General features: G+C 30.0%; 1 protein-coding gene across 7 annotated transcripts; it reads right to left on the minus strand.

Annotated features, from left to right (window-relative positions):
* Positions 1-126: 126 nt before the first annotated feature.
* Positions 127-13,148, minus strand: LOC145190040 (uncharacterized). 7 transcript variants are annotated; one of them, XM_090089646.1, is made up of 16 exons: positions 12,984-13,131; positions 12,814-12,881; positions 11,963-11,995; positions 7,091-7,359; positions 6,028-6,307; positions 5,744-5,942; positions 5,089-5,472; positions 4,250-4,430; positions 3,849-4,164; positions 1,935-2,600; positions 1,558-1,651; positions 1,182-1,312; positions 939-1,014; positions 770-853; positions 529-655; positions 127-394 (listed from the first exon to the last, which is right to left on the minus strand). In XM_090089646.1, the coding sequence occupies exons 4-16, from the start codon at positions 7,235-7,237 to the stop codon at positions 365-367; spliced, it is 2,715 nt and encodes a 904-aa protein (XP_089945772.1). In that variant the 5' UTR covers positions 7,238-7,359; positions 11,963-11,995; positions 12,814-12,881; positions 12,984-13,131; the 3' UTR covers positions 127-364. The 7 variants fall into 7 exon arrangements, with proteins under 7 accessions (XP_089945772.1, XP_089945767.1, XP_089945771.1 ...); XM_090089641.1 differs by lacking the exon at positions 11,963-11,995 and having other exon boundaries at positions 12,984-13,148; XM_090089645.1 differs by lacking the exons at positions 12,814-12,881; positions 12,984-13,131 and having other exon boundaries at positions 11,963-12,349.
* Positions 13,149-15,094: the final 1,946 nt, after the last annotated feature.

Raw genomic sequence — 15,094 nt, forward strand, 5'->3', positions numbered from 1 at the left:
TTTACAAGGAAAGAAAATCATAAATAGTGGCCGAAGTTTACTTTATTTGTCACTATTCGTTAATATCCGAAAAATCAATCGACGATTCTTAGTCTTTTTTTAATCTGGCCCGATAGAACTACTCAATTTTTAAAAAAATGTAATTTCATGGTCTAAATAAGTTTATTTACAAGAAAGTAAAAAAAGAAATATAAACGTCTTCAAAATATTTAACTTTTGCATTTACTAAAATTATCAAACAAGGGACGAGTTTTTGTTTTCTACGTCACACCGGATAACCAGTCATAAAAAAAATGACAGTTTCAAGAGCTGCATCACTTATTCTTCGAGTCATAGAGTAGTATTTAGCAAGTCGCATATTTTTCTACATTATGCCACTATCGGCATAAGTTCTCTAAAATACAAAAAAAGATAGAAAAGTAAGGGTATTGCTCAAATGCTTAGTCGCTTACAAATCAAACTTTCAGCAAATAAAAGGATATCGAGAATAGGACAAATTAAAGGAAAGCAATCGATAAAAAGTCTTACGTAAACATAGCTTTTATTTTGTCGTTGCTGTTGCTGCTGTTGTTGTTGTAGTTGTTGTTGTTGCTGCTGCTGCTGTTGTTTTTGTTCTCGTCTCTTTGTTGCAGCATCGTTTTGAACAGTTGCTAACCTAAAGTTTTATTCTGCCCATTTATTTAATTGAAAATGAACTAACTTTCGACAAAAAAAGAGTTTGTGATCTTTTAAAAAAAAACAATTTTCCCTAGGTTTCAAATGGAATTACCTCTGCAATGTAAACAGAGTGTCTGTCAACGCTTTGCAGCGGATGATAAGTTTCTCTAAGTTTTCTGGCTCCTCTTTTAAAAATCTGAAAAAGGGAAAAAAATTTTCTTAGAATTAGAAAACGGTTATTGGCTTTTTATTTGAAAGCTCCTTTTAAAAAAATCTCTTACTTTTCTTCTTCTAAAATGACTTCTTTTTCGGAAGTAATCACTTTCTCAACCATATCAATGAGACCATGATATCGATCTATAAATCAAAAAAGTTTGTGTGCTTTTTTTTATGAAAAAAAAAAAAAAAAAAAAAGAAAAAAATTATTTTAGAAGTATTTTAAATTTTGTCATTATGTTATTGTTATTGTTCCATTAATTGCTGTTAAAGTGTTCTGTAAATTACGCAGTTCTGTAAATTCTTACTCTTAACTTCGGACAAACTTTTTGCGCAACTGGTCAATTCTTCATGAACAGCTTGAAGTTCTTCAGGGTTTTCAACGCATTTCTTGGTGACTACATTTAATCGGATCGCCTCCATACGATCTTCAAGTTTTCTGGTGGAAATAAAATGTTACATATCATAAAAACAGAATAAATAAAATTTTTAACTCACTTATTAGTTCACTAAATAGGGGATTTTTTTTCTTGATTAAACTTTTAAAATGGCGCAAGGGTTCGAGAAAACTTGACATGAACGAAAAAACGAGTCCTAACGAATCAATGAACAAACCGATTAAACTTTCAGACAGCAAAATTTAAAAATTTCATCTACCATTAGAAATAATCAAAGAAAAGTTACCCAATAATTTCTGTAGTGTTAGCTCTCTTCTTGTTGTATTCTATTTGATCTGATGTCAAACGATGTCGTCTTTCTCTTACGGGATGCTCTTGCGCTATGTATGTGTATATATATATATATATATATATATATATATATATATATATATATATATATATATATATATATATATATATATATATATATATATTCGTATGTATGTGTGATTTGTTTGTATGTACATATGTATCCATTTGTATATGTAGCTATTTGCATATGTGTACATTTGTATATTTGTATGTATTTATTTAGGTGTGTTTGTAGATATGTATATATACATATATACATATATACACACATATGCATAACATAAAAAGCCATTAATATTAACTACTTACCAAAGATAAAGCTGTTGTTAACATCTAGTTTACCCTGTAGTAACTCCTCTGCTTTGGCTGCTTTTTTTCTAAACAAAAGCAGCTTTTTTTGGATGTCAGCTTTAAACTGGCGCGTATTTTCCAAATGAACTCTTCTCATTTCCGATAAGTCTTTTTTTAAACCGTAAATTCTTTTTTTGACAATGTGCGCAGAGTCTTCAAGCTCAACGAAGTCTGGAGTGATAACTGATGGAGGCTTGCATAATTTACCGCTTGTTGATCTATCTTTAGGTAGTTTTGGCGATTGCACTGAGTTCTGTACATTTTCTTCAGCTGATGCAGTTTGCGCAGATGGTGCCGGTGTAAGTTTTGCTTTTGACGTCAGGAATGCTTTGTCAATTTGCGCATATATGGGTTGGGAAAGACTTTCCAACAGTTCATCTTCTTGGTCTTCATGTTCTAAAGTTTCTTTTCTTTCGCTTGAGTAAACGAACAAGCTTGCGTTTTCAGAGCCAGGAGATGTATTTGAACTTGTCGACGCATTCATTGCTTTAGTCGTTGCTGTTGACGTAGTATTTGTAAGATTAAATGACGTGTTTGAACTTTGAAGACTTGAAGAAGATTTGTTGATTAAAGTATTTGAAGATCCAATGGATTGAGTTGAGTAAAATGTTTCGCTTTTATTTTCTAAAAGAGCAAACATATATTTTCATATATACATTTACATCATATTTATTTATATCATATATATCATATATATTTACATATTCATATATAGTATTTGGAAAATACGAATATATAGATTAAATTGAAACAAAATTTCATAACGTTTTTTGTAAAACAATTACTCTTTTATAGGGGCCTCCTGTATGATGTCTCCTGTATGTATGATGATACTCAGTATTTCCACTCTGTAAGAGCTTTGACGGTGTAAAATGAGTTTAAAATCCCCACTTAGAAAAAACTTGTTTAATCTTTGAACAGTCGTTTTGATCGCAAAGAAAACAACTTTTTACATATTTTAAGAAGTAGAACACAAACTGACTGTGCTGAAATGGGAGATGTTGAAATGGTTCCAAATGGGACGTATAAAAAAGTTCTAACAAATGCGACAACAATTTTGTGTATTTTTATGAATTCAATATTTACTTTTAAAACTTATCCAAGTGTTCCTCGACATACCAACAACATGCAAACAGCTCGAATGTTGGTTAAAAAAGCAGAAAAATGCGATGTAAATGTAAAAGTGTAAAATTAAAAAAAAAAAATGTAAAATTTAATTTATTTACATTGCGAACGCAATGTAAATAAATTAAATACGCGTAATAAAATGTTTTTTTTCGACACGTTTTTAAAATTAACACGAACGGACAAAAGACCAGAAGATAAATTACCTAGCAATTGAATTAGCTATAAATCAAAGTACGTCGCAAATCAATTATTTATACATCAAGTAACCTAGCAAATCAATCAGTTCCGTCATAATCACACCGTAATGTAGTGGACCCTGCGTGTTTAAAATCACTGTGAAGTATCGATAAAATATAAAAACTTTCTACAAACTAATACACTTATTAAGTTTAATACTTTATAATACTGAACTGGAAAGTAAAAAAAAAATACAGCTAAACTTATAATGCATTGATGCAATAGATCCTCTTTGATACTTGTTTGTTTATAAAAATTGCTTTAAGCGACGTTAGAATAAAATTCTGTAATTACCAATTAAACCCATCAAGAGGAGATGAACTAACCAAGCTGCTATTTTTTAAACCAACAGCAAGAAATTGTTTTATTAATAAAGCAATATATTGGTGCATTATTTAAAGTGCCAAAAAAAATGAAGTTTAGAAATTTCATTGCGAAAAAAAAGTTTAATTTTTTCATTGTCACCTTAAATTGAAATATACTTTTTAATAGTTTTAAATTTTTAACCTTTTGCAGTGAGTTTTCGTTCAGGTTCACTTCTCCACTTAACTTCCTCTTCAAGTTCGTTGAGTTGTTGCAACAAGTCAGAAGATATATCAGTAATGTTATTTAAAGTTTTGTTGGTAAAAGCCGAACCGTTTTGTTTATCGTCGCGTTTTGCTTGAGGCCTTTGTATCGATGTAGCAGCTTTATATTCCTCAGAAGTCTCACTGCCAACAGATCCGCTCTTCTTGATTACTGTTGCATTGCTAACCGTTGGGTCAGCTTTGGTTTCTTGAGCTTTTACCAGAACGGTTGGTTGATAATGCTTCGGAAGATATTCCTAAAAATTTGAAATGTTGAATATTTTTCATCTATTTTCCATTAACTTTTCGTGTATTTTTATTTATCACTAACAAGACTTTTACCTTTCGTGAATTAAACTGCTCAGTTTGGTTTTGTAGGTTGTTTATAATATTTTTACTCAGTTTGCCAGGATTTTTAATGTTAACACATTCTTCAGCTTCAGCTGTTCGCATTTCTTCGTCTGATAAAGCAGTATCTATTAGACCTGCTAAACCAGCTAATTGATCTTCAACAGAAACTTTGCTAAAAACAATTGTTAAAGTATTCTCAATTTATATTTTTTGCACACGTACGTACGTGTACGTACGTACAGCTTTCACATATTAAATTATATTCAAATTAAGGTTTTACTTAAAATAAAATTGTCAACACCGCCAACACGAATCTAAAAAGTTAAATATCTTGGAAAGAAAAGATTAAATATATTTAAGCAATGAAATGTTTGCTTGGTTTTGCAAAAAAGCTTCTAAATACTTCCTATACAAATTTTGTTCATTAAAAGTCTAAAAGCTTCTTATTAATGACGTATTTAGATTTTCATAATCTTTGTGTATTTATAAACAGAATGATTGTTTTCCTTATTGACATGGAATAAGACTCCATAACTTTGTATTATTTATAGTAGATGGAAAAGATGGAATTTAGTAATTTTTAGAATTGGTTAAAGTTAAAAAAAACTCCGCCCGATGCACGTTGAACGATTTAATATTGCTAATATTGACAAATGTCCAACGTTATTTGACGAATGTTGACATTTAAATAACCTTAAAACCTTTCTGTGTGAAAGTAATTTAGTGAGTGATATTTCTAAAAATTAAAGTAGTTTGTGATTGGACAAGCAATTTTTAATAGTGGGACAGTACTTTTAAGGAGGTGTTTTATAAGGTGGTATTTAAGTTACCTTGATGGCACAGTTTGAACTTGAGGCTTTCGTTTCACAGCAGGGCTAAACTGTTGTGAAAATACGGGTCCCATTTCTTTTCCATATTGATCGTTGGCATTATTGAAACTCGATGATCTAAAGTTCTTTTGCGGAGAGTTTTCCTTTTGCGTATCTCCCTTAAACTCAAAATTGTTGTGTGAAATATAGTTTGTTCGGTTTAGAATGCCGTCTGAACGTAACGATGAACTAGAACTTTCTCTTTTAAATTTCGGGGAAGAAATCTCCAAATCTTGAGACGATTCAGAATATTTTTTAGGAGGTAAATTATCCCAAATTGAATTATTGATTGCTTGTTGGTTATCTAACTCATGTATTTTAAGGAACGATCGATTTGACACATCCCTAAATAATTTAATTTCAAAGTTTGATAAAAAAAAAAAAGTAATTAAAATCAAAATAACAATACTTTTGCTAAATAAATGATAATGTATGATAATGTATGATAATGTATGATATCTATATTTAATATTTACATTATATATACAAAATGAATAAATATTTAAATATAAATTTTAAAAGTTTGGAACTATTTTAAAATTTAATTTTACTTTTTTTGAAAAAAATGTATAATTACATCTTTAGTTAAAAAAAAAGCGCAATTTGAAAAACTTACCCAATATTTTCAAGTTGAAAATACACGCCATTTTCTATGTCTTTTATATATATAGTTTTTTGTCCAGTTTGAAAGTGTTGCAGAGAAACTTTATTAGGGAATGCTTCGACAAAGAGACTTTTGACGGCATCAATTGAGCGCATAAGTGAAGGTAAATTAACGCGTTTTACTTCATCGCGATATTGGAGAAATGCTATAGCTAAAAAGTAAAATCAGTTTCAACTAAAACAACCCGGAACCGACTTACACACACAGAATCAGAAACAGTTTTAAATGAAACTTACCATGAGAGCTCCAGCCCGAATCGTTGTCGCTATTTCCACTCACAGAGTTGGATGTTTCTCCCCCAGAACCGTCATTTGAATCACTTCTTCTGGTCGACCTTCGAAAACTTGCATTGTTTGTGGTCGAACGGATCATGGACGACGAGTTGTTAATATTGGTTTGATACTGAGTCTTGTTCGATTGGAACGTTTTGCTTTTTACAGTGTATTGGTTTAAAACACTGCCGTTTCTGATTGAGTCATTCCGTTGATCCCAATTACGCTCAGTAACTACTTGTTCCTGACAGAAAAGTTAGAAATAATTTTTAATACTAAAATGATTGAAAAAATCTTTTCACTGACTTCTCTTATAGATAAACAGTCTTAAACTCAAAACATGTTTTATTTTTATTTACATTATTCATCACCAGGGGGTTTTTTAATACAATGTAAGAGAGACTGGGGATATTTTTTACTTTTTTTTTTCTTATTTATTGACAGTAGAGTAACGAATGCTCCATGTCCAAACATTTTTAGTTTTCACCTAAAGTACATCAAATAATTTTTATTTAATTTTTTTTGCTGTAAGATTACTAAGCAAATTATTCACGAGATTTTAAACAAAATCATTGCAAAACTAAAGCAAAACATACCCAAATGAAAATAGGACGTTTTACCCCCGGGAACGTAAGAACTTTGTCACAGCAGTATAAATGTCTCATGCATTTTATTTAAAAAAAAAAGAATTATAAATAAAAAAACGGGTTCGTTGTCAGAAAAAACTGTTTACCGAAATTCTTAAATTATTCATCATTACTTCATAAACACGAAAAGATCATCAACAACCTTGTTTGCTTGTTACGTATCTATGTAACGCAATTTTTGTGGTTTTTAAATGTAAAACAAGCTTAGATATAATTTTAATTACTTTCATAAGGCATTTTGACGAACTTTTAATTATTAACTGACTTCGAAGAATGGTGACAACTAGCTTTCGACTACCCAACTATTATTGATCAGGGAATAAAATCTGAAAAACTAACAGTTGAATGAATTCTAGATGCGCTATTACTCAAATCTTTACCTGCTCATTTATTTCCCTTGCATTTCGATAATTTTCAATTTCTGGACCGTATCTTTGCTTTAGCATTGATATTAGTTGTTTTCGCCCAAGGGTATTTGTTCCTTCCAAGGAGTTTTCTGGGGCCTCTTTATAGCTTGAATTGCTCATCTCAACAATTTCCTTTGCTTTTTGTATATCTTCTATAGTTTGCTTACCACTCCCCGTTGTATGTCGACGAGGTTTTCTTGTTCTGATTTCTTCCGACTTTGGTTTTCCATCAAATTCGTTATCTAAATAAATTGCATTTTAGCTGTTATTTTATTGCAGTAACATTTAACAAAGGCAACTAAGGTTATGATCTAAAGATATGGCGTTTTAATGATACCAATAGACTCAGTATATCACTTATTATCTACAATCTTTTGAAGCATGAACTTATATTTCTTAAAATTACCTCAACAAGAACAACATCTTCTTTGACTTTCTTAATAAAAAAAACAAACCGAGAGAGCTCTCCAAACTATAAACGCCTAAGATTTGCATTGGATTAGCATTTTACATGATAAAGAGAGCGTTTGGAGGTAAAGTTTTTAAAAATGTTTACCAAAAAGAGACTTCTATTAGAGACATAATTACTCGAATTCACTAGTTCTATCAACTTATTGTCTGATTTACATTATTAGGACCTTTTTTTGAAGAGGACTTACAGGCGGTCAAGTCAGTTTCACATCTATTTCTTTTTGTATGTTTCAACATAATTTCTTAGTTTTCAGCACCGTATGGTTAAAAAGTTGCAGTTTTTAAATCTTATAATAAAATTAATGTTTTCATTTTATGAATTCAAACTTTTCATTGATTTCCTGTTAACAAAAACTCCATCGTCGTCAAAAATGAAAAACATTTAAAACTTGGCGAATTTCTTCCTTCGTACAATTTTTCTCCCACTTAAAATGTACACTTTCAATTTTACAATTTAAAGTGGTTTAAATCGAAGCACATCAGTCTTAAATTTATTTATTTTCTCATACGGATTAATCTGTTGGTGTCTGTAGCACTAGCGCTGTAACGTCGATAACAGACAAAGACGTTACAATCCGCGCGCAGATTTATTGAAGTTTGGCAGCGTTATGGTACGTATTGTAAAACGATACGCAGTGGCTCTTAATACCAATATTTGATTTATATGTACTTACAGATTAAAAAAAAACTGACAGAAAATATGAAAATAAAAATTCTTTTATCAAAAAAAAAAAAAAGAAAGAAAGATAAATGGTTAGAAGAGCTTGATTCATAAAAACAGCAATAATATTCATGAGATTCTCCTCTTAAATACCCAGTATTTTTAACAAGACGTTTTTATTGTTGAATCATTAAAAGTTGTAAACAAAAGCTTAACACCGTCAGTCGTAAAGAAAACAACTACGTCATCACAACACACGTCAACTGTTAACAATTGTCAAACGTCAAGAAAATGACCTGCTAAAGATTCCGTTTAATATACAGTTTTAACTGCTAAACGGAATTTTCTATGATAAACAACAAAATCAACTACTAGCTACCGTTTCATCGTATATTTGTCCTTTCATAAAATAAAAGTCAATAATTATCAGGACCGGATGAAATAAAAATATTGAGAAGAGATGATAAAGATCGGTATAAAAACATGCGACAAGTAAAATAATTAAGGAAAAATAAGAAATGTTCGACGAAGTCACGATTATTTTGATGATTTTATGTTTAAGCTTAACAAAAAAAAAAAACAAAAAAAAAAACACAGTTAACAACAATCTTTAAAACGAAACTTTTTTTAAAAATGACTCAAGATTTTCTACAAACAGGGCAGCTGCTCAGTGGCCACTTGCAATTGAAATTACAGGTTTTTATCTCATATGTAAACAAAAAATGCAGTTCAAAAAAACAGTAAAACTATGCTAAGTAATTGCCAAAGTTATTTTTTGCATGTATAAAAACCGAAAATGTTTCTTATTTGTATAAAATTTCACGAGAGCTTGGTTAAAAATAAACTTTGATAATAAACTTAACATTCAGTAACATTCATTTTATCATTATTATTGTTCTAATTATTATTATTATTCTAATTAATGTTAGTTTTAAAACTGAAATTTTTGTACTTACTGCATAAGTCGAGAATTTTATTAAATGTTTTTGTTCCTAGGTTCGAAAAATCTTTTTTACTCATTTCTTTCTCAAAACAATGCAAACATTCTACAATGCAGTCTTACTCCCGTTGTCCGTCTCTTTTTAAGACAAAGACATTTTTTTTCGCTATGGCAATTAAATTCAGTTATTTTCAATAAATAGACTTCACAGTGTTAAGATTCTCTGTAGGACTTCCTATTATAGAAAAAAATATATCTCATCAAAGTTGTCTAATTTTTTATTTTAATTTCGTACTGAAAAACTCTGTTACACTTAATACAGTCATTTAGTTCTTAAATATCTCTATTTGCAATACTTATTTATAACCACACGAAAATTCCTCGTTTTTTAATCCACAGCTCATGAAAGGATTGCAGATTCACACCACGTTTGCGTCACTTTGAATACTCATCGAATATCCGTTTAAGAATGTTTCCAACAAAAGCAAACAATCTGACTGGTGTTTTCAGAAAAAAAAAAAAAGAGAAATATGATCGATAAAAAAATAAAGGAGGAAATCAAGCACATCGTCTTTGTTAGCTAATAATGTCCTTTCAGCTCTCCTTCTTAGAGTAAGCATAATAAGAGATTATAAGTTTTTCTTTGTTATTTGCACTTTCTTATTTTAATTAGTATTTTCTTATGTATGTTATCTATGTTATCTAAGCAAAGAAATTTCGCTGGACATTGTTTTTTACAGTTTTACTTTTGCTGGTTACTGCTGATCAAATAAAATTTAAATTCGGTTATATATTGCGAACAACTTTTTTTGCCTTAGTAATTAGTTAAATAAAAAAAGATACGGAGTATATATCTTTATTGTTAAACTAGGTACTAATCGTTAAGAATACATGCAAAAAGTGCTTGCACTTGTCAGTCATTTCATAAAAACATGAGACCAACCAATGTTTACATGAGACCAACCAATGAAAAGTTGTAAGTCTGGAATAAGTTATAAGTTTCTGGGATACATGATGGCTACTACATACCCATCAGGATACATGATGGTTACTACATTGCCTGTTACCAGAAACCAGTAATACAGAAAACAGAATTTTTATCGCGTAGGGTTGTACGTATTACTCATCCTATCCTATAAATTTAAAACACTCAAGTGATAATTAGTGATTATAAGGACTTTGTAACAAGTACATGTTTTTATGTAAGAAACTAAGCAAATGGTCTAGTACTAGAAAGTTTCTTATTTTAAAGGTACTTTTTTACAACTTTAGTACTAAAAGTTTCTTAAGAGTTTCTTAAGTTTCAAATTAACAAAAGACAGAAAAAGTAAATAAAATGCAATTTGAAAACATGTTAACAAGTAAGATAAAATGTTTTACTGTCAACTAAAAATAATTTGAATTCCATCAACATCATTCAATATAATATATATCTCAGGTTTGTCTCTGAATAGAACACAAATAAGGAAATATTCCTCGTACTCATAATAAAATGTTTCTTATCGAAAAGTTAGTACTAATGGGTTAGTACTAATGGGTACGTAGTAGCCATCATGTATCCCAGAAACTTATAACTTATTCCAGACTTACAACTTTTCATTGGTTGGTCTCATGTAAATGTTTTTATGAAATGACTGACAAGTGCAAGCACTTTTTGCATGTATTCTTAACTATTAGTACCTAGTTTAACAATAACGTTAGTACTAAAAACTTAGTACTTATAGTTTCTTGAGATTTTGGGGCTTCTATTACTAGTTTCTTATAAACACGTTTCTTATATATAAAAAAAAAAACGTGTAGTTTTGGTGCCACTAGTTACTAGTGAATAATTTTTTTAAAAAAGCAAATTTTGATTAACAGAATGTTAATAGTTCAACTTGAATCGAAAAAATGATTCTTTGCTTACTGACGGCACCAAAAACGTGAGAGAAGGAAGAATTTATCAGAATATCAAAACAAGGTTACAGAAACAGGTTGATCTTTTTAAATCATTTTACATAAACCATTTTACCTGGTGTTTATACTTTTGACTGTTTAACTTAAAACAACCTGGCTTGTTGTAACTCTTTTACACACAACCTGCATAACCGTGTTCAATACTTAATCCTGTTCGTTGCATAAGAGTATTCATTGGTTAATATATTACTGCAACTGTTAAGACAATTTTTTTTCTATGTGTTACATCCAATACTAGTTATCACTCTTAATGACGAACCAGTATTGGATGTAACGCAAAGTACAGAATTTTTATCGCGGATTATATGTGATTGGGCAGTCTCTTTATATGTTGCGCAATTATATTCTCCTCTTTTAATTGGCGGTGTTTTTGCTTAAGTGTTGAGATAGCAGAATTGAATTTATGAAGTGTTGAAATTTTTAAGTTTAATTGATAGCTGCAATTTTACTCGTGGTTCTTTGATTTCAAGCCAAGTGCTCCACATTAAACGGCCGTTGCACGCCAAATCCCGTATTAGAAAATATGAGAAAATTAGTTGGTTACTTCAAAAACTCTGATAGCAGAACATCAACACCAATAAATTATATTGAAACAAAAACCCACACCATCAACTAAAACACAAAGCCTCGATCAATGTTGTTCTCATAATTTTGGCCATTACATTGAAAGTTACATATTAAACGCCACAAAATAAAGATCAAGCGACCCGCTCTAACACAAAAATGTGTTTATCTTTCTTAACCCTCGCTGAACTATTCAAACGCTATTGAATTAAATAAAACTTGAATTAAACAAACTGCAAAAAAAAAAACATACGTTCATATCCTTTCTTCGGACATCCAACTCAATCTTAAACCGAAAACATCAAAATAAATGCAATATATTTCCAACTTCATTTCCTTATCTTTCCGTAAATCTATTTTTACAGTAAGATTATAGATCGTGCGTAATTTCAGCTCAGAGATTATTATTTGTTAAAGCGACATTTAGTAATATCAAATAAAGTTCTAAGAAATGAATTTCGCATCAACTTGTTAAACTGCAAACGCTAAATACCATAAGATCGTACACGAGTATTCTAGGGGTATAATACGCGCGAAAATATGACAATCATTTCTATAAGAAAGTTGTAAAACTAAGGTTATTAAGATTTGTTAAAGTCCATTACTTTTTACTCTCTTATAAAACATTTTTTCTCGATTTAAAGTTTTTTTTATTTTGCATGAACGTTAACAAACGCGTATTTTTTTTACTTTTCTACATCATGTCTTTTGCAGAACGCACTAAGGAACCTAAAGATTGCGTGCGTGCAATTCATTTGCGTCTTTGATTTTGCTAGAGTTTTTCTATTATATGGGATTTTATTTATTTATTTTACGCTTGTAAAACAGTAAAATACTAAACAAAAGGAAATATTACTACCATAAATTATTACAATTATAAAAAAAAAACTAAAAGCAAGATATTTTAGTATAAAATTTTAATAGAAAAATGATAATCCATAAAAGGAAAAAAAGCTTAACTGCTAATAATATCCACTTTGCTTTAAAAATATAACTTTAAAATTGCTCAACTAGACGCAAGGGACCATAGACGGCATAAACAATCTTGAAGATGTAAAGATATTTTCTATTTTAAAAGAATACAAAGAATATTTTTACCCTTACCGTCATTTGATCTTCCGATGATGTAGTGTTTTTGGGAAACTGGTGTTGCTTTCCATTTTTTTATCATCCTGCAGAAAATAGAAACAATCAACTCCGAGGGTTTGCAAATTTTGTGGGGAAAAAAATTGCGATTATTATTTCAAGTTTAATGAACAAAACTGGAATCATACTTGCTGAGGGTGCGAATTAAAATGCTGCAATATAGTACTCAACGCTTAAAAGGACTCAAGAAAATTATCAATGCTAAAGATGCTCTTTTTTGTTTAATCAATATTTTTAAAACTTGTTTTTGAGCATGTTATTTATTTTTCAAAAAACAAAAAAAGATCATTATCATCGCCATGATAAAGACTGGCATTCACCCAAATAAGCACTATTTAATTAAAACCTCGTGATAGCATTTATAAAAAGGTCCTCGTCAGGAACGGCATTCTTATGAGATTTGCGCTCTTACACGATATGCAAATTTTTGTAACGCATCAGTATATCAAACTTTTTTTTTTTTTAATTTATTACGAAATTTAATTTCACTGTTTTTATTCTGTGAAATATTTCAAATCAATACTTTGTTGTTGTTAGTATTTCCAACTTTTAACATAAGGAATAAATTTAACTAAATTTTTTTAATCAGCTGTTTTAGTTGTCAAAATTACCTGTAACACACAAATTTCAAAAAAGAAACTTCATATAGAGCGTATAAATACTGTAAAGTCATCCTTTAAGCAAACTTAAAAAAGTCTAGCTTCATTAAGTTTGGATTTTTCCTTTAATAATCATAAAATGGACGTGTACTACTGGCAAACGATTTACTTACAGATATCTGACAAGAAAAATGTGAAAAGTCAATTTAATCATGAATTCAAAGATTGGTTCACTGAATAATAACAAAAAAAGATTTACAGAACAGTATAACAGGATTTACGAAAATGTAACAAGATTTAACTCAGCCATTATTAAAATTCAACGTCTGATCTTAAGTAGAAGTTTTTTACGTATTTTGACGCCGAAACTTATTAGGGAACAATGGTAAATATAATTATAGTATACATAATGTAATGTAAAGAAAAGAAAAGAGTTTTAATGATTGTTATTATAAATAGCATACGATACTCAGGTATGTGAAATAGTTGAAATGATCGTATCATCGTTAAAATGTTAAACCCAATATTTTTACAATGTGATATATATATAAAAAATATAACACCAATTTTATCAGTTGTTTTTATATTATTGTTTTTTTGCTTAAATTTAATTGCTCTATATAACCCGAATTAAGAGACCTGCAAATCTTGAAATTGTATGCTGTATTTTGGTTAATAACATTTTGGAAACAAAATTTTCACTGAAAACAAATATACAGTTGCGGCACCAAAACTGAAACTCCCTTTTATTCTTATATTTCACAAAAACGAATTTAAATTTCCAACGTTTTTTTTAGTGACGGCTTTTTCAAACAATTTTGAATCAATAACAAGCAAAAAAATTTTCGGCCAAGCTTCAAGATGCAATTAGAAAAAAAAAAAAAGAGTCCTGGATTTGCTCAGCGCCCAACTGCCAATCTAAAAGATTTGTGAGACTGTAGGTGTATCCAGAGCCACTGTTTTCGCTGTTTTCAGGTACCATATCAAGAACAATTCACTAAAAAGCATTAAAAAGACAGCAAAGAAGCGCAAGGTTCAGAACAATAAGAAGAAATTCAAAACAACTTGAGGCACACAGCTATTTTCGTAGGAAGGACCAGCTCCTTTTAGAAGCCTCTAAACAGTCAAGATTAAGTCGTGGAAAAAAGATGCTATCCTGGATGAAAGAGCAAAAATCCACCGTTCAAATTTTCTTAGATAAAAAAATCTGGACAGTTGACCAGTCTAGAAATGCCCGAAATGGCAGGTTTATTGCACTCAGTCCTTCAGTGTTTCATCAAATTTATACCACGAAGTACCCAGCATCAGCAATAATGTTTAGGTTGTGAGCTATGATGGTAAGCAAATGCCTCCTTACTGGTTCTCTCAGGTTCTTAAAATGGCCAGAATGACCACCTGGAAGTTCTGAAAACTTGAATGAATTGATGCCAATTACATAAATGTTGACTATGTATGGCAACAGGACGTAGAAGAGTCTTGAGAAGATGATCAAGAATGATGGCGACTATATTGAAGATTAAAGTTGCTTAGGCATCAAAAACAATTATTTCCGAAATTTTGTTAATTTATCTATATTCGATTTTTCAAAATTGAAATAAATGTGTTCACATCTAAGAGAGTCTCAGTTTTGGTGCCGCACC

The sequence above is a fragment of the Hydra viridissima genome, unplaced genomic scaffold (assembly GCF_058129835.1).
Source record: "Hydra viridissima isolate aposymbiotic clone 2 unplaced genomic scaffold, HvirCarnegie_v1 scaffold_6, whole genome shotgun sequence".
NCBI classification, from domain to species: domain Eukaryota; kingdom Metazoa; phylum Cnidaria; class Hydrozoa; order Anthoathecata; family Hydridae; genus Hydra; species Hydra viridissima.